Below are 22,945 nucleotides of genomic sequence, written 5' to 3'. Positions count from 1 at the left end.
GTGCAGGAAATTGCAGTCAGAACTAGTAAGCTCAGCTCTTAAGAGGTCAAGACCATAGAGTGAGCTGTTTTCTCAGACTTACCTAAGTCACGTCTCCTCATCATTCTCTCCCATGATGTGAAGTTGACCAGGCAACAAGCCCAGGCCTCGTCCTCTTAAGTATTTTTCTGTATTTGGTAACCCAGGAAGTTTCTGCATGTGTTCCTCTTGCTGAATCTGACCAAGAAATAATCTGACCTTTGGAGTTTGTAAGTAAAGCATTTAAACTTACTAATGGTGTGGCCTGTTCATTGTGAGAGGGTGGAGGCGGGCAGGGGGTGGGGGTGGCTGTAAGTGGACCAAATGGGATACTGTATTAAAAGGGTCTAACAGCCTATATTCCTAACACTTCACTGTTGCACATTTTATGACTTTTAAACTCTGCTGGGGCTCCGTTACTGGAGTGTGTTTAATCCAGGGCTTTGGATCTAGGGATACAGCCAAGTCTTCTATTAATTACCCCATATGGGTGATCTATATTTTCCCGCCACACTGTGCTCATTGGAGAAAGAGGGGGAATTGCAAGGATTGGGGATCAAACCTATGGTTTTCTGCATGAGGCACATGTGTATCAGTCCCCATAAATAGGGTGTTTTGTACATTACACAAAGGCCAGCTGACATTTGCCCGTGAAGTGTCTTTATCATGTATTTTGTGCTTTTAAATTGCATTTTTACTTTATGAACTGCCCTGAAGGGTGCTCTATAAATTTAATAAACAAATGCGTGCTCAAGAGTCAGTGCTAACCAACAATCGCTCCTGATGTCCTATTGCACAATACATGTGTAGGCAAACACATCTCTCTTGCATTCCATTTTCCATTTTTTACAGCTACACTTTAAAGATCTCAGGTGCCTGACGAAAGAAAATGGAATTTGCGAAGTGGCTTTTCCGTGCACCCAGTGTCATAAGGACAAGCGTGTTCCATGCGGATTGGAAAAGCCTGCTGCGCAAACCTGTGCATGTTCCAAAATTTCTGATCTGCACCATCATGTCTGCAACCTCATTTGTTTAAGTCAGACAAAAGATGCAACAGCCGGCGTTGTTGGCTTCCTAAAGGGAGCACATTTTCTCCTACTGACTGATTAATTACTCGGTGAATGCATTCAGCTTGAAGAGACACTTTAATTATTCAGGGGCTGCATGGATGCTAATGTAGTGTGTGTGTGTGTGTGTGTGTGTGTGTGTGTGTGTCTCTTTTGAGTCTGCTGGATCTTGTCACGTGAAGCCAAGCCCCTGGCTTTTGTGTATGCAAGGAAATGTTTCTGAAAGCTGCCCCCCTGGACCAGGTACCAGGCGAAAGTAATGCAATAGCTCTAGAGAGGGAGGGCTTCACTTACTCTTCCACTGCCTTTTGGGAACTTTGAAAGGAACAGCTGGTGTGGGCATAAAACCCTCCTATGATATGTATGAAAGTGCCTTAACTCTGTTCGTCCTGGAGAAGCAGGCATGGGGGAGATGACATACTTTAGGGTGGAGAGATAAGATTTCCCTTCCAGATTTACTTATTTATGGTGTATAAATAATGGGTGAGTAGGCACGACCGTTTTCATACAGCTCACGTTCCCAACGAATAACAGGGATCCTCCCTTAAAAATGTATTCCCCCCCCCCCCACTGGGACTGGCGGGGTGGAAAGCATGGATACCAAAAGTATTGTTATTATCATCATTATTAATAATAAAACTAAAAAATTGCATACAGCCCTTCATCTGTAGATCTCAGGGCAGTTCATAGCAGCAGAAAAATGCAAGATTAAAAACTCAAAAGACAAAAGACAAGAACAAAAGCAAAGCAAAGCAACATTAATAATAATTTTATTATTTATACCCCACCCATCTGACTGGCCTGCCTCAGCCAATCTAAGCAGCTTCCAGCGTATATAAAAACATAATGAAACATTAAACTTTAAAAACTTCCCTATACAGGGCCTCCTTCAGATGTCTTTTAAAGGTTGTAGAGTTACCGTATTTTTCGCTCTATAGGACGCACTTTTTCCCCTCCAAAAATGAAGGGGAAATGTGTGTGCGTCCTATGGAGCGAATGCAGGCTCCCTGGCTTCAGCGATAGCAAGGCAAAGCCTCCGAAGCCTGCGCTCTGGAGGCTTCGCGTTGCTTCCGCTGAAGCCAGGAGAGTCTGCTCTTTGAGGCTGGCGGTGGGGAAAGCAGCCAGCCCCAGAGGATGGGGGGCAGCGGGGAGGCGCGCGACGCCTTCCCGCTACTCTCCAACCCTCCTGTGGGCTTTTGCGGGAGATGGGGGAATTCCCCCACCTCCCGCAAAAGCAGGCAGAAGCCTGCAAGAGCCGCGCAGCCTTTAAAGAGCGCGCAGCTCTTGGGGGCTTTTCCCCAAGGAGGGAGAAGGGACTGACTGGCCGAGTCCGTCCCTTCTCCCTCCTGCGGGCTTTTGCGGGAGATGGGGGAATTCCCCCACCTCCCGCAAAAGCAGGCAAAAGCCACGCACGCTTTAAAGGGGCTCCGCGGCTTCTGCTGGCTTTTCTAGGAGGTGGGGGAATTCCCCCACCTCCTAGAAAAGCCCGCAGGAGCTGCGCAGCCTTTAAAGAGCGAGCGGCTCTTGGGGGCTTTTCCCCAAGGAGGGAGAAGGGACTGACTGGCCGTTTCAGTCCCTTCTCCCTCCTGGTCGAAAAGCCCGCAGGAGTCACGCGGGGCTCCTGTGGGCTTTTGCGGGAGGTGGGTGAATTCCGCCACCTCCCGCAAAAGCAGGGAGAAGGTCTTGGAGTAGCGCACAGGCTGCGTGCAGCCTGTCCACTGCTCCCAGAGCTGCGGGGGGGGGGGGGAATAATATTTTTTCCTTGATTTCCCCCCCTGAAAACTAGGTGCGTCCTATGGTCCGGTGCGTCCAATCGTGCGAAAAATACGGTAATTATCTCCTTGACATCTGATGGGAGTGTTCCACGTTTGAGAAGGCCCAATAAGCCGAGTTCTGTAAAGACGACACTTGAGGTTAAGGTGGAGCGTTCCATACAAATTTAACTACGCAACGAATATAACTGTCATTTCCATGGTCTTTTAGGAGGCGTTATTCTTTCTCCAAGCCTTTGAAGCAGAGCTTGCTATCCCAGTTGGTACCCGTGTTGGATTTGAAATGGGTTATAAAGTTTTCATTGCTTTGTATGTAATTGTTAAAAACTTGCTTTTACACATGCAATTGTTTTATATACATTTTTTTTATTGTGTTGCATACTGCTTTGAGATGCCCCATCAGAAGCAATTCATTCGTAAATGAAATAACTAACCTATGTATCCTGTTGCGATTACTGAAGACGCCCCTTCATGACTTTTTTTTTATAAGGTGGGGTGCAAAGAGAGTAGAGGTCCCTCCACCAATAGGGAGGGCATGTGTCCTACCGTACAAAGGGCAGTCATCTATTTGAAGAGCTGTCTGGTCCAAGTCCAGATTTAAACATACCAAACCATAAGGAAATTTGTATCAGAGCACCTTGGAAGTTGTTCATCAACAGTCGCAGTCTCTCCTGCTGCAATGTACTGTTTTTATATTGATAGGAATTGTTTATAAATTTGCATCTATACAGATAACACTAATACATGCAAATTTTATGTAAATCTCTCTCTCTTGGTGATGCCTACATGGCCAGCCTGTCCACCAAAGTCCAGACTTTATCACGTTTTGGAAGTGTGGCAAGACCCATCTGCTTAGGAACTGAATTGATTTTGTTTTCTTGGTGCCATTTTCCTTTCTTGTTTTGATTTTCTTCTCTCCATATGCATCCAGGGTTTGGTTTTATAAAATAAAAATGTGTATACAGATAGTGGACGCTGTATGACCATTCCTTATATAGCCAAAATAACACCACTTGAGCATGAGGAGGTGGTAAAAGCAGGCTGTGGGGAAATCCCAAGTTTTTTCTGAAGTGCAACAAACACCATCTCCCTTTAAAAATAGGGCTATGGGAAGTAGGAAGGGTGTGGGAACTGCAAACAGACTAGGGAGGACTGAGCGTGCTCAGCAGTCATGGAATGCTAGCTGGCTGCTTGGGTGGGTGGAGAGGTGGGAAAGCAGTATATAAATACCCAAAACAAACAAATAGAAATGGTGGTGGAATGGAATATCCTGAAAGAGGATTGGAACCCTGACTAGGAGCACCGCACATCCCACTTGTAAATATATATTGCTCTCTGAATACATCAACATTTTTTTTTAGCAGAGAGGGAGAGAAAGGAATACTTATAATAGCTGCTGAAGGAGTTGGGAGCTAATCCTGGAACACAATGGGAAAGCACTTGACGCGATTGCAGCAGTCACCTATAATTATCAGAAAAATAAAAATAAGGCATCTGACTTCAGAGGGGGCTTGTTGTTTCCTGGTGTGAATAAAGCCGAAAGTCATGGAAGTCTGTGTTGTCTTTTTTTTTCCTTGTTTCATTTTTGCTTTTATTAGCACCCAATAAACTGAGCCCTCCAGAAGCATCAACTCAGTTAAGTTTCAATGGATACAAATGCTGCCATCTTCTGGCCCAAATAAAGGTTTACAACTGCCAATGTAAGGTCATTTACCCAGTGCAAGATGCAGCTTTTAATCATCGTCTGTTGATGGAGAGTCCACTGGTGCCCAAGGAAGTTGGTTCCATTGTGAAACAGCGCTTACCTTTCAAGAAATTCTCCTAAGGTTTAGCATCATGCATCTGACAAAGTGGGCTTTGACTCAATAGGTTTTATGCCGCAACAGGCTTATTAATCTTTTGAGGTCCCTCCTGGATTCTTTGCTCTTACAGAGTAGGAGCGGCTATTGCCCTTCTGCAAAGCTTATCGAAAGCTAAATGGCAGTCTGACCATGTGACTGTTCTGATCTCACCTGTGCTTTTTTTGCAGGCTTTGGGGCTCAATCCACACAGCCACCAGAGAAATATGGGGAGTGAACGGGCAGTTGCTACTTCCAGGAGGACAAGATGAGCCCATTCAGGAAGAATGCTTGCTGAGGACTAAGACCCACACAAAACTAAGTGGGCCAATAATGTATTAAAAAAATAAACTTTGAATAGCTTAAAAGTGCAATCTTATGTCCACTCCAAAGCAAGCCCCATCGAGTTCAATGGGTCTTACTCCCAGGTAAATGAACATAGGATTGCAGCCCAAAAGTCTCTTTTATGCAATATTTAAAGATAACAAGAATCCAAACTGGTATTTGTGCACATCTTAAGATTATGTATCTATAAATGCTAGATCAAATATCCTGTAACTTTTCCAGCAAGCAATTCATGGGATTCCAATATATTGTCTTTATAATACTTTGTGTTACCAGGTAGGCCATTTTGGCAAACACATTTGGGCGATGTTATAATTTTTTGTCTTTAGAAGAAAGGTGGGATGTAATTTCATTAAATTCTAAGAAGATGAGATAAACTAGTAAAGAGTTCAATGCAATGCACTCTCTTCTCTCCTCACAACCACTGGGGAAGAAAGCACAGAATTAACGTAAGATAACCATCTTGCACATTTTATTTTGCTATAAATTCAAGTGACATGACGGACTGCTTTTTCTAGCAGATATAGTCTTAAACCAATAACCCAGGGATCACAGTTATTCCTAGTTGCATATTATATTCACCCCACAGGTCAGATTTATACAAGAAAGTCAAATTAATTCAGGTTTTACTGCTGGCGACCAGTCCTGTGATCCATTTCTTTTTGTCATCAAGATTACAATGTGTGGCATATTACATGGGGTGGAGGGTGGGGTGTGTGTGTGTGCTGGTGGGCCAGATTTTTTTTATAAATGAAGGCTGTTACTTCTCTTCAACGGAAGTCATAAATTTGACTACTTTCAATCTGGATTAAGACTGGATTCTTACATACGTCAAGAGATTGAGAATACTCATTTGGAGTGCAAGATCACTGGAAAATGTGCTTCGAGCATTAATGTGCTAGTGGAAAAAACTTTTCTAAAGGTTTCAAAATTAGGTCTGATTCACACCAAAGAGCTGGTAAAACTGCAGTGGACTGTTTCATTTCAGACTGAGAGCACATGGCTGAACATATCTTCATGAAAAAATAGAAAAATCAAGCACATAGAAAACCAGCATATCAGAGATAAGACTGGATTCTGATGCACAGAACTGATGATGATGATTAAGGGAAGGACATTTGGTTATGATCCACAATCTACAATCTGTCGTGGGACAGTCCACTTACCATCTCATAAAGCCCTTGTAGATCATATAAATGCATTAGAAGGCAGGGCTTACGCAGAGTTGGTGGTAGAGGACCTCAGTTAACCTTGGACAGCGCAGGAATATTACCACTGGTATAGCAGTGATAATAAATACAACCTAGAACATGTACAATGGATCACAAAGATTGGTCCAGTTGTACACCACCCACTTAAATGTGGCTGGCTGCAGAAGGCCTTTGAACATCCAGCCCAGATTAACTAGGAATAGTATTTTGAATGAAAGAGCAAGGGAGCATGAACAAAATTCTTTTCCCCTTTCTCCTCGCAATAAGCCAATTTATGGTAAGAAGCAAGGCCTGAATGATGAAGGGAAGGGAATGCCAGAGGGTTTTCCTCAAGCATAAACTAAACTAATACACATTAGAAAAAGCTAAGATTCGGCTTCGGTGTCTTTTGTCATGGCTGTTTCTTATTGTGACTGGTGTAGAGGGTAGTCGCACACAGCAGACCTTAAGGCAGAGCAGTGAAGATGCAGGAATGTATTGCAACTGAAAATGATTATTTTTGGCGAAGGGAGGGGTAGGGGAAGAGGGAGACACCAGGGATGGCAAGCCTCCAGGCATTCTGCAAGTAGGGAGCCTTCTTCAGATTAACTAGCTAGCTCTGCTTTCTTACAGCATCCCCCCCCCCACTTCATGCAGGGTGCTTGCTGGAACCACTGATCCTCACCATCACATGAAAAGTTCGTTATGCGATACAGATGTTTCTACGTGCACATTGCAGGGGAACAGCAGTAGTCCTGGGCAGACCATTATTCATCTCTTTAACATACTGTATTTACATCTCACATTTTTCCCATCAAGAAACGCAAGGTGATGCACATGAGGTTCTCAAGCAATCTCCTATTCATGCAGGCACTGATCAGAACGGGACCATCATGCACCCTCAGACTATGTCAGGGACATAGATGCTTTTACACCTTTACTGATCATGGAAGGAAGCCCCTTGCTAAGCCTCCAATGAATTTTTCAAGGTGGCCTGGAAACTAGAAAGCTAGGGAAACAAACTGGCATAGATGGAGAAGGCAGATGATACAATTTTGCACCTGTTGTTCAGCTATGTGAGCCTTTGGGTACATATTTTTAAGGTACAGGTGATTGTCTGCCTGTTAATGTTCTATAACTTAGCTCAAAACGTCTGCTAGTAGTATCATGTGCCATTACTGTGCAATCCTATGCAAGTTGACTCAAAAATACGCCCTTGTAGAAGTGGGTAGAAATGTTGACATAGGTCAACCCATAGGAGGAGAGTTTAAGGAAAACCAGAGGCAGTTCCCACAGAACAAAAACATATCGATAAAAAGGTTTAGGAGGAGAAGAAAAATAAAAACCCAGCAGTATAGTTTAAGCATTTTGGCTGCTACAGGTAAGAAGACACAAGGAAGAAGCCCAACTGGCAAGCAAGGCTAGCTAACTTCTGGGTAGAGAGACACCTTCCTCAGTTGAAGTTCCTGTGGTACCTTCAAAACAAAAAAAGAACAAGAGGACTCGTAAGGGTGCTTATTTATAAAACTCAACTCCAGCCCTTCAAAGACCTTAGATTAGAAAGAGAATAGGGAGGCATTCAAGAGGCTAATTCATTCAACGTTGTTCCACTAGTGTCCAAACAAACACTCAAGGAGCATGACAGCCCTGAAGAGTTGTGCATGGATAAGATTTCTACTGAAACACTGGAAAGGAGACAGCAGGAAAGAACATTTTACAGCATAAATCCTAGCACAAAGGCGAACTACAGTGCCGTTGTTTTGGTTTTTTGAAGGAAGCACTAACAAGCCTGTAGGGCTTAGAAATATCTTCGCAGACAGACTGAGCCACACCATGCTGCTAATTCAAGCACTTCGGTTTAACAGGATGGCAAAAGGGACTGGCAATTCCTACTTTCCCTTACTCACTTTCCTTCTCTGCTTCTGGCTATGCCAGGGATGCTACATGAATTTGTTTATTTGCTGCATTTAGAGCCTTAACAACTTAATACATATAAGTTTCATAAAATACATTTCATTTATTTTACAAAATAAATAAATCTAGACAGCCACAGGCTAATCTTCCCTACTGTATAGGGACTGACTCCTATATGTTTGATTCTTTAGGCTATTTCTTATTTTAGTGGTTTTCATGCTGTGTTTGGGGAAATTCTACAGCTCTTTTTGAAGCCAGTTCCTTAAGAAGATGCACAATGGAGAACAACTTTCCTGAAATATAGGTTGGACATTTCAAGTGATCTTCTCCCTGAAATCTGGAGTTCCATGGGAATGATAGGAGTATTGATTGATATGGGGGGCAATGTTGATGTTCAATAGGCCTGGGCAGTGTCCCGCATGAACTCAGCATGCACTGCAGAATAAATTCCAGAATCTCTTACAGCAAGGTGGAGATGTTGCTAAATAGCTGAGAACTAGTAGCTGTGCTGATTGGTTTTGGGACAACATGGAAATATCATAAATAAGCAGTATATTCTGTACCCATTTGCTAAAACAAAAATTATATGATTTTTTAAAAAACAGCAATATAGACCCTTCAATAGAGCTTAAGAACCTTATTTAGTTATAAATCAAGCTTTTAGTGATAACTATTTTTATATGAAATATCTGGTGTGCAAATGGGAAACTTGATTTAAAACTTCAATTTAAAGCAGTCCACTCCTCGTTTATCACGTTCATCTCAAAATAACTATGAAGGCTACAGGAAGAATCCACTCTCGTTTTCTGCCTCATCCACAAAGCCAAGACACTTATCTTCAGAAAGCTACATCAGCTAATGCACAAAATGCTCTAACAGCATGCATAAAAAGGCAATCAAACTCTGCTTAACTCTGGACTTGCTCTCAAATTGTTCTCCTCACTCACAAAGCACAGAAACGCAATGCAAGTGATACTCCCTGCAGGTGCATCAAAAGGTAAACAGAATATACAGATTCCTGAATGAGGGCATTTCTGAAGGGATGTGCTCATATAATCAACTAAAACCCATACGAAAATAGCAGCCTGTTACCTTGTTATAAAGGTCTTTGGGGAACCAAGTTTATCATTTCAGCTCTATCGGGTTCCTACGCTATACTCATAACTTGCTCCCAAGGATAAAAACAAAGAGGGTGGTAAAAAGAAAGGAAGATCTGGATCTGTTCCAAGTTCCCCTTTCAGTATGGATTTGCAAAGTGGTTGTAAATAAGTTGCTTTATCAGGCACGGACCTGGGTTTCACATACACAAAAAGGAAGTAAAGGACTGATCATATCTGAATGTCAATATATATCACCACGCGAGTGCCCCAGGAGAGAACAGCAACCATCTCACCAAATGTAGTCAGGCTAGCAAATAAGCATGATGCTTAAAACTGCGTAATACAAACATAATGCTAAGCTTTCTTGCAAAAGCGAGCCAGAATTACAGAGTAAAATCCAGTCTGCTCCTGCAACTTCACCAACCATTTTGGAAGGAACATCAATACTGCATGTGTCGATCGTGGGGTTTCACTAAATTGCCACACCACTCACTAAAAAAAGGGAAATATATACTATGCTCAATTTACTACACAGATAAGCAGGTGATAGCTCTAGTGAAGCCAGGGAATATTTGCTCTGCACAGGTCTCACACGTACACACACCGTTGTTACCTGCTAGGCTTCTGACCTCCACAAGATTTAACTGCAAAATGAAAGATGTTGCTTTTATAATCAGAAAGGATAAGCATTAAGTCTGCAATAGTGCATTTGCAGTTCAGCAGAACACGAACGCTAAAAAAAAACAAAAAACACCCAGCCCTACCAAAGAAGGCAAGAACTGCTAGTGGCTAAAAGTTAACTACATGACAACTAGAAGCAGCACAAGAGGAGCTTGCCTTGAGGAAAAGATTGAGCTGATAGTCAAAGTAATGAATTTGGCACTGGAAGCTTTTAATTCTTTATCAGTTTCACCTCTTGAGAAGTTTGATGCTATCTTATTTACTGGCTATTCAAAGTACTGTAGTTGCATCCAAAGTACTGGGTGTATACCACACTGCCATTGTGAATACAGCTATCCATAAGCAACATGCATCTCCAAGGCCTTCAGAGCAGACAATTCTGGTCTGGCTATACAAAATGCAGGATATAATATTGTTGTATGGATGCTGGTTCCCCAGGACCTTCACATATAGAATTGGCAGACACGTGATACATGGCCCTATAGGAAACTATGCCAGTATTTGAAGAAGCCCATGTCGAAGTTAAGAACCATTTAAGCAAGGTATTGGTCAAATGGTTTTCATGCATCCTTGCATTTTGTGGAAAGTGGCCCTTTTGATCAGAGATTCCATAGAACCTATTTTTTGTTCTTGAATTCAGGCTATCTGTACCATAATGGAACCATTGTAGCTCATGCGTAGAGCATGTGCTTTAAGGTCCTGGGTTCAACTCAACTGGCTCTCCATTTAAAAGGATCTCTGGTGGAAGGACTCAGAAAAGCCTTTCTGTTGCAAAGCCCAGAGAGACACTGCCAGCCACAAGAGGGAATACTGGGCTAGACGGCCAAATAGTTCAACAGCTCCCTATGTTCCTATCCGTGAAAAGGGAGCTACTCACATTCAGCTGCTGAACAAAAAACTATTGAAAAAGAACAGGCCTTTCACTTGCATATCAGTGAACGTTGGCCACTGAATTCTTTAGCTCAGCAGCAGACATTAATTTGTGAACAATACAAAACAAGAGACTGGTTGAGATTCCACGAAATCGTTTAATGAGAGTGGTTTTAAATATTTTGCCTCTGATCCCTCAGTTCACCAGCGCTGACAACTGAAGTACTTACATAAGGTTTTGTTCAAATTCAAAACAGTTTTATTTAAATCATAGCGAGTTTTACAACATATGTGCTTACAGAAAAAATTCTGACAGAAGCGTATTTGTATACAAATTCAGCCCCCCCCCTTCCAATCATTATAAAACGGAAATCGGCATCAAGCTTTTTGTAAGAAAATCCTTTGACGTTTTGAACAGCAGATTCCCCAGTGTGAATAAGCCTGGACTAGATGCACATTACATAAGCCTCTGCACCATTTCTACTTAGTTGTGTTCCGATGAGGTCTACCCGGCCTAGCGCTATGCAATATTAGTGGAGTTAGGAATGCTTTCTCTACTTGAGGTGACACTTGGAAATAGCTGCACCTGCAGCTCTTTTAAGACACAGATTAGGGCACAGAAATGGTCCTATTATGTGGCACGTGTATATGAAACTGTCCTTTTAGCTATGATAAGGCCCTTTCTATTTCTTGCTACTGCAGACATGGGCACAGTGCAATGCAGAGACATTGTATTGTTCGCCCGCTATCTTGCATACAGTGACCAGGAAAGAGTTCACGGAATCACAGGCACAACAGTATTTCCACATGACACGGAGTCCCTGGGTCTGTAGTCACCTTATCCACTGTTGCATGTTAATGTATCACCAGAGAGGGCTTGTGCTATGCAACTCTAGCCCCCTAGTGAGTAGCCCACATCTCAAAACCACAACCTAGGCACACAGTTTGCAGTGAAATCAGAACTGAATTATTCCTAGAATGCATCAAAACTTAATTTGGGTTTATTCTGGGATTTTTTTTGCCTTCAGTACATAGCCCGCTTACATGAGTAGAAAAATATGTCTAAGACCAAAAAAAAGGGTACACATTGGCAGCAGATTAATATTAAATTTACAATTCTATGAAAAAGAAAACCTCAGAAGAATCTAAAATCACAAAAACTGACTTTCTCCAACACTCATTAGCCCCCAATTCTCAATCCAGTAAGAAAAAAAGGTTTGCTGAGAATTATTGCAAAGCACACTTTTTCTGTAGTATTCATAAAATATTGGCAAGTACTTAGGATGCAAAAACTGTTTCTTGGTCCAGTGCAGGGATTTTGCTACTATTAAGAAAACTGGCAAGTCTTCATGCAAATGTCAGGCATTCCTGGGCAGCATGGAACACACTAGTCAAAGGGTACTTTTCCAGCCCATAAGAATGTACGTTGGTAATCGTCACAGAGACCCCTGCTAAGGGTTACCAATCCAAGACAGACAACTGGAAAGAGATCAATGAGGAGGGGGCACGTGGCAAGAAAGCAGTGCTACAAGGATGGTCTGAATTATACTCACTACTTCTTATTTCTGGGTTTTAACTCTTCAGCAGCATTGCGCAGAAATATATAGTTCTTCTTTTGCGGATTATAGAATTCATGCCCCTGCAAAAATGGTTAAATACAGTTGTATCACACAGCAGTAACAAATTAAACCTTAACCAAGTATTTTATTTAACATCTTACAAGTAAGTGGGGCTCTGGCTGTATTCGGATATTGTGCCACAATACTAGATGTGTTTCCTTCTCTTTCTAGATACAGTGGTACCTCGCGTTACAGACGCTTCAGGCTACGGACTCCGCTAACCCAGAAGTAGTACCTCGGGTTAAGAACTTTGCTTCAGGATGAGAACAGAAATCGTGCGGCGGCGGTGCAGCAGGAGGAGGCCCCATTAGCTAAAGTGGTGCTTCAGGTTAAGAACAGTTTCAGGTTAAGAACGGTTTCAGGTTAAGAACAGACCCCCAGAACGAATTAAGTTCTTAACCCGAGGTACCACTGTATTTCAGTTTAACTGAGATGCCGAATTTCTCCAACGACATCTACTAAAAGATGCTCTCTTTACGTTTCAGCCAACTCACCTTTGACCAATCGTAACTAGACGCATATGCAAATATATTGCCATTGTGGTTGAAGGAGCAAGCAGATATTGGCTGGTCCAGCTGTTCTGAGGTTTTTAGCTTCGTCCGTGCATCTTTATCCCAAAAGCTGAATCTGCCATCAGATCCTACGGTTGCAAGGGTGCCGTGGGCAGGGTGAAAGGCGATCCCATTAACCTTCAAAGTAATCATTTAAAATTTAATTTAAGCATTTTCACGCCACTCTTTGGAAAACATTTCGAGTGACTTACATGGTATCAGTTTGCGCTCTCGGGCTTATAACCTAAGAGACATGATAGCAAAAGAGGGATGAGGAAGGAAGAGGAAAATATTCACATTCAAACAGAAGTTCCAAAAGTGAACAAAAGTCTTATATGGCTCAGTTTGAAAGTTAACAGCTGAACCAACACAGTAATCACAAGCTTTGTTTAGTCATTTCAGACCAAAACAACAAAGTTCATTCATGTTAATAATAATAAAAAAGGTCTATTACTTAACAGTTTCCAATACTTCCCCAAAATACTTTATCACCCTTCCCCCACCTCCCAGTTTTATACCACTGAAGCAGACCTGACACCACAACTAGCTCTGCTCACAAAGGCAACGATCAATGGGAAGGACTGGAGGAGGAAAGGAGATGAACCGTTGTTCTTCGGTCCTTCCTCACCCACCCTAAGCTCAAAGTGGAGTTTGATCTGCATTTTTTAAAGCTGGCCCTACCGGCTGTTATCCCCAACAAACCATAGCCTCCAGGCCCAGAAAGAGGGGCAAGGCATGCTGCCCTCTTTCCAAGCCAGCTCTCTCACTGCCTATGCTACAGAAGCTGGCTCCTTGTTTCGGCAAAGGTGGGGAGAACTAACAGAAAAAAAATTTCCCCTCCACTGACATCTGCTAGTGCTGCATAAGATGAATACTGGTCTCTGTGCCCATGGCGTCTGCCAGAAGTGACTAGGACACCCAGTTTTAGGGGTGGGTGGCAGGTTTTGGGCCCAACACCGCCACGTGCAATTTTAAGTTTTCTCCCATGGAAACAAAAGGTGTGCGCGTCATTAGATCTTATGGTAGAAAATCAAGATATACACTCAAGGGATATCCTTGGCCTGGTAATCCCAATATTTTTTTTGGGGGGGGGGGTTATCCCTCCAAAATGTTTCCCAAACCGGGTCCCACTTGCTTTGTCCTAGTTAACTCAATGGAATCTGCAGCTCTAAGTTCCAGTTACTAAACATGCTAAAGCGGAATAAAACACTAGGAGAGAATATTGGAAACTGGCTATTATATAGAGAAGTATCTGACCATCTGTCCCAAGGGCATGGGGAAATGTCATTTCCTTCACTCAAGAACGTATTTTACTGGAATAAAAAAAAAAATCGGGTTGAAAACGTAGCAGGCACAAATTCTTCAGCAACTCACATTCTGATTGTTACAGATGTCAGTTTTCTGCCTTTAGACAGAAGCGAAATTTCTCTTTAGGGACAAAATGTCAAAGAACGAAGACTCCAGATTTGACATCATATCTATACTTGGTCTGGATAACTTTCAACAGCCCTGGAGGATCCTTATTGCATGTCGTGCGAAATACTTACAGCATAGATATCCTGAGGTGCAGATGTGTTTGTGCCATTGGAACGATGACATTTGAAGGTGAAGTTGTCTTTGGCACTGGAAGGAAAAAAAGCGTTTAAGTTTGTCATTTCACATTGCACGCAACAGACTGCCTACTTCTACAAGCCCATGTTCCATGCAAGCCTAAGCGGGCAGCTTGCAGCCCATTTCAAGATACTTACGGATTTGGTGGGTTAATGTAATGAATGGCTACTCTTCCTTCGATGCTTCCAAGGGCAAACCCTGTTGGCTTGTTCACTTTGTCTTTAAAGATAGCAACACAGCGATGCTAAATGGGGGATAGAGGTTGGGTTTTATGGCACCATCTTATACATGTCTACTCCAAAGCAAATCCCACTAAGGTGAATAGGACTTATTCCCACATAAGTGTATATAGGATTGCAACTTCAGTCGGCTAGCAAACAAGCCTAAAGCGTTAGCAGGGACAATGCAACATGAAAGCTACTGAATAGTTAAGAGCACGCAGAGCATTTACTTATTAGGAGAACTCTTACAGGATTTTTAAAGATTTTGCCAAAGAATTGTGTATGGTTCAAATCCCAATGGGAAGAACAGGTCCAAATATTCAAGGACCTTTGGGAAATAGTTATTTCTCAGGCGTCAATTTCTGGCTGCACTCAGAGGATGAGGGCCAAGTTTCAAGTAACTCACTTTGGGTTTCTCAAACGGTAGCCCACCACGCCATAAGACAAACCTTTTCAGAAACTGAAGAAATTTTCAAAGTGATTTGCATTATGGCATGGAGTTCTGCGTGCCAAAGAAAAGAGTGCTTTATAATTCCATATGTGTAAGCTCAAGTTTTCTTAAACACTTGAATTAGTGTTTTTGAATTCTAGATTATCAAATTTAAATTCCTTGTAATAAGATATATACTGGCAAAGTCATTTTGGGGGGTTCTTCTAATAAGCTGTTCTTCCAACCAGTTTTGATTCTTATCCCTCTCAAAAGAACAGCTAAGAATAAAATTTAAGATACAAGTAGTGATAATGACAGTTATTTATGTAAACAAACTATTTTTAAAAGTATTGATTTAGGCACAACTTAAAGAAGGCCAACTTCCTATAAATCAAGACAAGTTAACTCAAGTTTAATTATTACCTGATGCTTAAGTGGAGAGTCTATTCTTCTAAATTCAGAAGGCTGATTCTCTAACTGATAAACTATTAAGCCTCTCTCTGCAGTAGCTACAACAGCCATGGGGTATACCTGAAACAAGATGAATTAAAGTAAAAAGTAGAAAATAAAACTTTTAAATTATCATCTGAATCAAAATTTACATAAAGTCAAAACGAACAGTAAAAGCACTTGCCTAAAATTCGTAACGGCAACACTTAATACAAACTCAGCCTGTTAATTACTGTGGTAGAAAGACAACTAAACAAATGGCAAACGACAGCATGTTTTCATGCAAACACACGCCAAAAGATCTCTTACTTACTACATCAGCACAGTAGCACCGCTCAGGCAACTGCAGGGTCATCATTGGCGTGGGTGATCGGGTGTCCCAGAACTAAAAAATAAAAAACATCAACAATCCCACACATAAGGTATTATACAGGCTATCTTAGCAAAACTGACTATGCTGTCTCCATGTCCTTAACTAACATTGGTTCTGGAAAGCCTGTGTATTGCAAGTCAATACAACGATGAATGGGGTGAGGGGCTTTGGTTCAAAGACGGTCTCAAGGATGAACTGAGTGTATGAGGTCTGTCCCAATCTTTGAAAGCTGAAATAATAGTGACTTTGCTTAAAGCATTTCAGTGTGCTTTTACACACTGAAGTCATATTAATAATAGATACTACTATATAAACAAGCACTGTATAGCTGGCTAAGGACTTTGGGCATTTCACATGCATTCGTTATCATTCTTAGAGCAACCTTTTAAGGGAGGAACTGGGATTACTCCTATGATACAAAGTAGGGCACCAAAGGTGTAGAGCAAGTGGACCCTTTGACAGCCATTTGTTGAGGGAGCTCATGGCCTTGCACAGATTACAACCAGGCACTTCTAGTTCATTCTTCACACCCTCAAGCAGAAATGTTGGGCACACTTACTTGGAAGAAAGGCCCACTGAATGCAGCAGGGTTTGCTTCTAAGTAAACATGCATACAATTGTACCGCATACAATAATGCTACAAACAAAACACGGAACTCACTATTTTCTGCATAATACATGCTACGCAAAATCTGCTGAAAACATTTTCAAATCTGTAGAATAGCATTAATGCAAACAAAATATCGACATCTTACCTTCAGAGTTTTATCCCAGCTTCCAGTCATCACACAGCTATAATTTGGTGCTTTAATCCAATGGACAGTCTTTACAGGAGCTTCATGCTAAAGGACAAGAAGATTTTATAAGATGTCTAGAATAAGGCTCACTCATGCATTTTAGGGTGGGTGTAGACATAACTGGAATGAAGACCGCTGCTTTTTCTTCTTTTGCAAAGCAAGCCTGGTCTCGCCTTGTACCTTCTCTTTTGATGGACACAGTTAGCAATGCAAAGCAAACACTAATAACATTAGCATTCTTGCACTTCCCCCCATTTCACACAGGCATGGGAGGATAGAGCAAAGTTCTGCCTTTTGCAAAACTTAGGGCATATAATGGGTACTGTACAGCTTTTCTCTCCTATCTTCTTACAAGCTCTGTTTGAAGCATCTATGGAGAAAATTGATAGGTGAACCTAGAGTGTACTAAGAATTAAATATATACCCCTGTATCCATGGGAAATAGGTTGTGTAGGCTTGGTCCACTTTTTAGTTTAGCCTACACTACAGCTTTCTATTAAGGTAATGCAGACCATGCATAAGAAAGCTTCCCCATTCTGATGAAGATGGATTAAAACTCTTGACATTTATCTGAATAGCACTTCATTTAAATACACTTCTATTCAGCTTTTCTGTAAAAGACTATGAAAAAAATCATACCTGTGCAATTTGTATTGCCTGGTTGCTGTTGAGATCCCACATTTTGGCAGTTTTATCACAAGATGCTGTAAACACTTTACTCCCATCCTATATAATGACAAGAGAAGGTGTGGGTGGGAAATATAAATTCCATAGTATTTTATCTGTTTATAAAATACATGTCCGGGTGTGACAGCATATCAAGGGCATAGATCTCCTGATATTGTAGAAAAGAACATTAGAATTTTCAGAACAGGATTATGCCATTTAGTGGATGCAGGTTATTCTAAAGAGGTTTTTCCACCCAACTCTTCCATCTTTCTCCACTGAAGGAGAAGCTATATAGCCTTCAGATTTCTCAAAGAAACATTACAGATCTTTAAGAATACTTCTTGTGCAATAAAAGGACGTACGTCACTCCAGCAAACGTCTAGCACAGGTCCTGTGTGCATTTGCTGTGCTTTTGGAATTGTCTGCCCGTTATCCTGGACTTCCCAACAACGAACCTGAAGTAAAGAGACAGAATAATTTTAAAGTAAGATTAATCTGTACACCACTCTTAACATACAGCTGTTCACATTGTTTGCCCTTAAAACTGTCACGAGCTCGTCCTACACTTGAGTAGGACCCTGGTAGACACACATGCCCAACTGGCATGTTCTCTCCCTCCTGGTCGTTCGTTCGGGAGCTTCAAGCTTTCTTCAGCCCGAACATCACAGCGACCGATGCCAACAGACACTGGCACACTTAGGGATCTGCAGAGTCTTTGCAGCTTACGTAACAGACCTCAGCAACTCAGCATTTTGGCTAATCTACTTATTTACATATAAACACACATGGAGCACTACACCATGGCTCCCTCTCTTTCTAGCATCAGATAGTAAAGAGAAAGAACAAAGGACAATAGTCCCACTTCACGGAACACAGTAACACCAACATCCTGTCTCCATCACTTCCCATTCAAAACATGGACCATCATGTGATAGACAACAATCCTATGACTGCAATCATGGAGCAGGAATTCTAACAAAAACAACCCTGAAGTCTTGTGAGTTTTCCATTTTACATCAAGACAATGGAGCTAGTGAGATTGCAGCCATCTGGTGAACCCTTTCCTTAGGTTCTTAATTAAGGCTTTTGATTTCCACCTTAGCCACTGGGCTGCAATGGGTCTCAATATTACCCTAAATATTATTGGAGGGGGTTTTCAGGTGTTTTGAAAACACTAGGCCAAAGAACCTCCTGGTGAACTGACACTGATTTATGAAAGCATCAATAAATTTGTTGCTTTTAAGGTGCCACAGGACTTTTATTTTTGCTACAATAGATGCAAACCTAATCCTATGAATGCTTACTCCCAGGAGTAAGTACCACTGTTCAAAGAAACTTATTAAGTATGGATAAGACTGCAGTATAGCATGACTATTATTTTAGAATTTGCCTGCTAAAACAACTTCATTCGCAACAGATGCACCAACCAAAGCAGGATACCTTGAGGCCGCAATGCAATATCCACTTACTTGGAAGTAAGACCCAGTGAACTCCATGGGACTTACTTCTGAGCAGACATGTATAACATTGTACTATTAGAAAAGAGTGAACAATTAATGCACACAAGGATGTTATGTCAACATCTGTGTGTCCAGAGAAATGCAAGCTAAGCTACTACTCCTACCTCTATTTTTCATCAAATTGTTAATGTTTTTAACAATTAAATTATTTTGGAATGTTTTATGGGAAGTGATTAATATACAAAATAAATCATCATTGGTCTCTATTCCAATAACAGGAGATGTTCCTTGTTAACAGGAGGCAACCAATATTTTTTAAAACAACATTTAAATTGTTAATGCTTTTTATAGTCTGTCAGTATATTGCAACAGACTTGTCTCAAAGAGTGGTAAACAGCTGCTTTAAACATTAATATTATCACATTTTATCTGCAAGAAGCAGCTGCCCATATTCAGTACAAATAGTGCAGGCAAAGTGCAAGGTATGCCTCAATACCTACTTTCATTTGTTACTTACATCATTTGCCCATGATCCTGCAATAAGGAAATTCCCCGGCAATGTTGGTGGGCTGAAAGCTAAACAGCCTATGCTGTCATCAGGTGGTGAAGTAACTTCAATATCCTGGAACAGAAATTAAAGTTAGAAGTAATATATCTGCCTGGAGACATGTCTAAAAGAATATTATTACACTGCCCCCACTAGAGGATTTATTTCCCATTTATTTCACTCCTGATACCATGTCCTATCTTGAATATCAAGTCCCCAGCTCAAAGTAGCAATTCTCAACGGGTATTCTATTAACAGGCAAACACCCATATACTGGTATGTACATCCATCAATTAAACTTAACCTCTTCCAACTGAACAAGCTAGCTTACAGGCTAGCTCTTAAAATCCTATTCCTCTCATATATACAGCAGCATATATAACAGGGGGTGCACGAAAAGGGGGCTGCAGAACACGAGGAGAGGAGGCATGGAAAAGTGGGTGGTCTATGTGCAAGGGAGAGTTGAGGAAAAGAGGACGGAAGACAAATCTGAGTGAATATGAAAACGGTGGGCACAAGGCGGGGTTGCAAAAAAGGAGGGACAGGTTACATGGGAATGGGAGTGAAGATGAAAGTGGGGTTATGAAAAGGCTGCAGAATAATGGCTTCATAACTGGATGGAAGGGGGGAAAGGTGCTTAGTAGGTGCAATGTGTAGGAGGAGGAAGATGCAGAAGGTTGTCATGGGAGTGGTCTCTATGAGGGGAGGAGTTTGCATGAAAAAGGGAGGTGGCATGGATATGGGGGTCAGGTGAAGGTGAAAACAAAGGGATGCAAAGTGGGGCTATATACCTTCATAGGGTTGTGATTATCTGTAGCTGTGCTGCCAAACATGCTGGTACCTCCAGTTCCAAACCCTGATGTTGACCCAAACAAACTCATCTTGCCCCTGTAAAAATAATTGAAAATAATTTAAATAGAAGTATTTTCTATGCGGACTATGCAACAATCATCATCCTTATAATATGACCACTTTTAAATTTTTTTTTTTTTTTACAAAAAATAAATTTATGCCCTGAATCACACAAATACAGTGGCATAGGAGCAAATCTGAAGGACCACTTTCTTTCACATGACTTATCCTTATCTGGGATTCTCCCTCCAGATCCATCATCTGAAGTTAGGCAGATGTTGACTGGGGAGAAGACCTTCTACAGTCAAACCTTGGTTCCCGAATGGTTCTGTTCTCGAACGTTTTGGTTCCTGAACACTGAAAACTTGGAAGTAAATGCTCTGGTTTTTGAAAGCCGAACGTCCGACGCGGCTTCCGCTTGAGTGCAGGAAGCTTTTGCAACCAGTTGTCAAATGTTTTGGAAGCCGAATGGGCTTCCAAGAATGGATTACGTTCAACAACCGAGGTTTGACTGTATCCTTCCTGAGGATTATATAGTAGTTGTTGACACGGCTTCTGCTGGATTTTACTGGTGCTACTTCTGTGACTTATATTGTTTTATGTAGTGTTTTATTGTCTGTTTTAATTTTGTATACTGTACACTGCCCTGGGAGCCTTGCACTGAAGGGTGGTCTATAAATAAACGCTGCCACTGAATTAAGCGGGATTTACATACGCATGCTTACTGAAAAGCAGGTCCCACTTTATTCGATGAGGTCTTAACCACATTTACTTAAAGAACGAATAAGACTGAATCCTTCATTCAATATTCAGATAACAACCTGCTCTTTATGCCCCAGAAAGGAGAACTACCACAATGTAAGTGGGGGTGCACTTTGTTCTCTACATTAATGCTGGTTCACATTGTGGAAAATTCAAATTTTTACATAGCACAAGCAGTGTAAAAAGGTGCATCTCCAGGAAAAGCATATGGATACCCTGCACATATTCCCAACTGTTACTAAAAAGGGTAATGAAGCATTCATGCTTTCATTGCTGTACATTGTACAAGACACATCCCTGTAGCAATTATAAAGATCTCTGTTTCAAGGTGACATCCCAACAGTGTAGGGCGTATCTATGCTGTGCCTTGGGCAACTGCATAGTTTTTCTCTCCAGAGTTCTCTGTAGTGGTTACAACATGGGTAGGAAACCTAAGGCCCAGGGGCCGGATCCAGCCCAATCGCCTTCGAAATCTGGCCCGCGGACGGTCCGGGAATCAGTGTGTTTTTACATGAATAGAATGTGTGCTTTTATTTAAAATGCATCTCTGGGTTATTTGTGGGGAATAGGAATTCGTTCATTTTTTTCTCTCTTCAAAATATAGTCCGGCCCCCCACAAGGTCTGAGGGACTGTGGACTGGCCCCCTGCTGAAAAAGTCTGCTGACCCTGGGGTTACAACAACCCTGGAGGGCAGGGGACACTGCTGGTATCCCCATGGGACCGTTAGCAAGGTTGATGCTAATAGAATCAGTGAGCCGAGGAGTTGGAGGGGACCCCAATGGTCATCTAGTCCAACCCCCTGCAATACAAGAACCTCAACTAAAGCATCCATGGCAGGCGGCCACCCATCTGCCCCTTTCTCTGCCTTTCTTTCTTTCCTCCAGCGCCGAGGGCCTTCTGGCGGTTCCCTCATTGCGAGAAGCAAAGCTACAGGGAACCAGGCAGAGGGCCTTCTCGGTAGTGGCGCCCGCCCTGTGGAACGCCCTCCCATCAGATGTCAAAGCGATAAACAACTACCTGACATTCAGAAGACATCATAAGGCAGCCCTGTTCAGGGAAGTTTTTAATGTGTGACATTTTAGTGTATTTTTGGTCTCTGTGGAAGCCGCCCAGAGTGGCTGGGGAAATCTAGCCAGATGGGCGGGGTATAAATAATAAATTATTATTATTATTATTATTATTATTATTATTATTATTAATAATAATAATTTATTATTATTTCTGAACTGCCTTGAAGAATAAATAAAGTCCTGCTCCGACAGCACGTGGGGCGGAAGTCCTTCCATTCAAGCGGCTCTACTGCGCTGCTTGAAAGGGCGGGCTATCTGCCCCCCCCATACCATAGCTGGGGAAGGACCCACACGACTGAAGGGGACCGAGCGGGCGCGGAGAAAGCCGGGAGAGGGAGCCGGGGAGAGAAGCGCGAGGTGCCACGGCTCCAGCGGGAGGGCCTGGCGAGCCACGAGGCCCGCCCCGGACGCCACACGCGGGCCTGGCCGGGCGCAGGGAAGGGGAGCGTACCTCAGGCAGGCCGGGGCCGACCGTCCTCCTTCCCCGCGCGACCTCTCCTCCTTCAGCCGGAGCGCCAAGGGAGACCCCGGAGCCGCGGCGACAGAACGCAGGCCCCTCCACGCTGCGCATGCGTCACCGTAGAAGTGAACTCGTAGCGCCGGCGTCAGTTCACGGGTTAAAGGTGGGCGTGGCCTCTGGCGGGCGCTCACGTGCTTTACCCGGTTGGTCCTTTCCTTTGCAGGCTGTGTCTGTCCGCAGGAGCCGCTGCTTTTAGGTTATTGCAAGGTGGCTTCCG

At 42.4% G+C, this 22,945-nt stretch overlaps 1 protein-coding gene and 1 long non-coding RNA gene across 4 annotated transcripts in view; one reads left to right on the top strand and one right to left on the bottom strand.

Moving 5' to 3' along the window:
• LOC310764859 overlaps positions 1–22,945 on the top strand; it is a 118,492-nt gene that overhangs the window by 92,460 nt on the left and 3,087 nt on the right. The gene's annotated exons all lie outside the window — the stretch shown is intronic.
• On the bottom strand, positions 5,499–22,806 carry RAE1 (ribonucleic acid export 1). Of its 3 annotated transcripts, XM_083619035.1 has the most exons (14): positions 22,660–22,806; positions 20,315–20,411; positions 19,494–19,598; positions 17,879–17,971; positions 17,487–17,573; positions 16,806–16,892; positions 15,991–16,062; positions 15,651–15,758; positions 14,714–14,820; positions 14,513–14,588; positions 12,909–13,103; positions 12,349–12,434; positions 9,858–9,888; positions 5,499–7,705 (listed from the first exon to the last, which is right to left on the bottom strand). In XM_083619035.1, exons 2-13 carry the CDS (start codon positions 20,402–20,404, stop codon positions 9,885–9,887), a joined length of 1,110 nt encoding a protein of 369 aa, XP_083475161.1. In that variant the 5' UTR covers positions 20,405–20,411; positions 22,660–22,806; the 3' UTR covers positions 5,499–7,705; positions 9,858–9,884. The 3 variants fall into 3 exon arrangements, with proteins under 3 accessions (XP_083475161.1, XP_083475163.1, XP_083475162.1); XM_083619037.1 differs by lacking the exon at positions 9,858–9,888; XM_083619036.1 differs by lacking the exons at positions 5,499–7,705; positions 9,858–9,888 and having other exon boundaries at positions 10,934–12,434.

The sequence above is a fragment of the Podarcis filfolensis genome (genome assembly GCF_964270895.1).
Source record: "Podarcis filfolensis genome assembly, chromosome: 6".
Lineage (NCBI taxonomy): Eukaryota > Metazoa > Chordata > Lepidosauria > Squamata > Lacertidae > Podarcis > Podarcis filfolensis.
Note: the sequence above shows the minus strand (reverse complement) of the source record. Positions and strands in the feature narration are given on the sequence as shown.

Bases quoted from the DNA above. Each gene is read 5' to 3' on its own strand.
- RAE1 (XM_083619035.1), bottom strand. From the start codon at position 20,404: ATGAGTTTGTTTGGGTCAACATCAGGGTTTGGAACTGGAGGTACCAGC. The intron at 17,972-19,493 runs GTAAGTAACAAA...TCTTTACTTCAG, and splicing joins CAGGATCATGGGCAAATGAT to GTTCGTTGTTGGGAAGTCCA. The intron at 15,759-15,990 runs GTAAGTAAGAGA...ATCTTGTTTCAG, and splicing joins GGTGCTACTGTGCTGATGTA to GTATACCCCATGGCTGTTGT.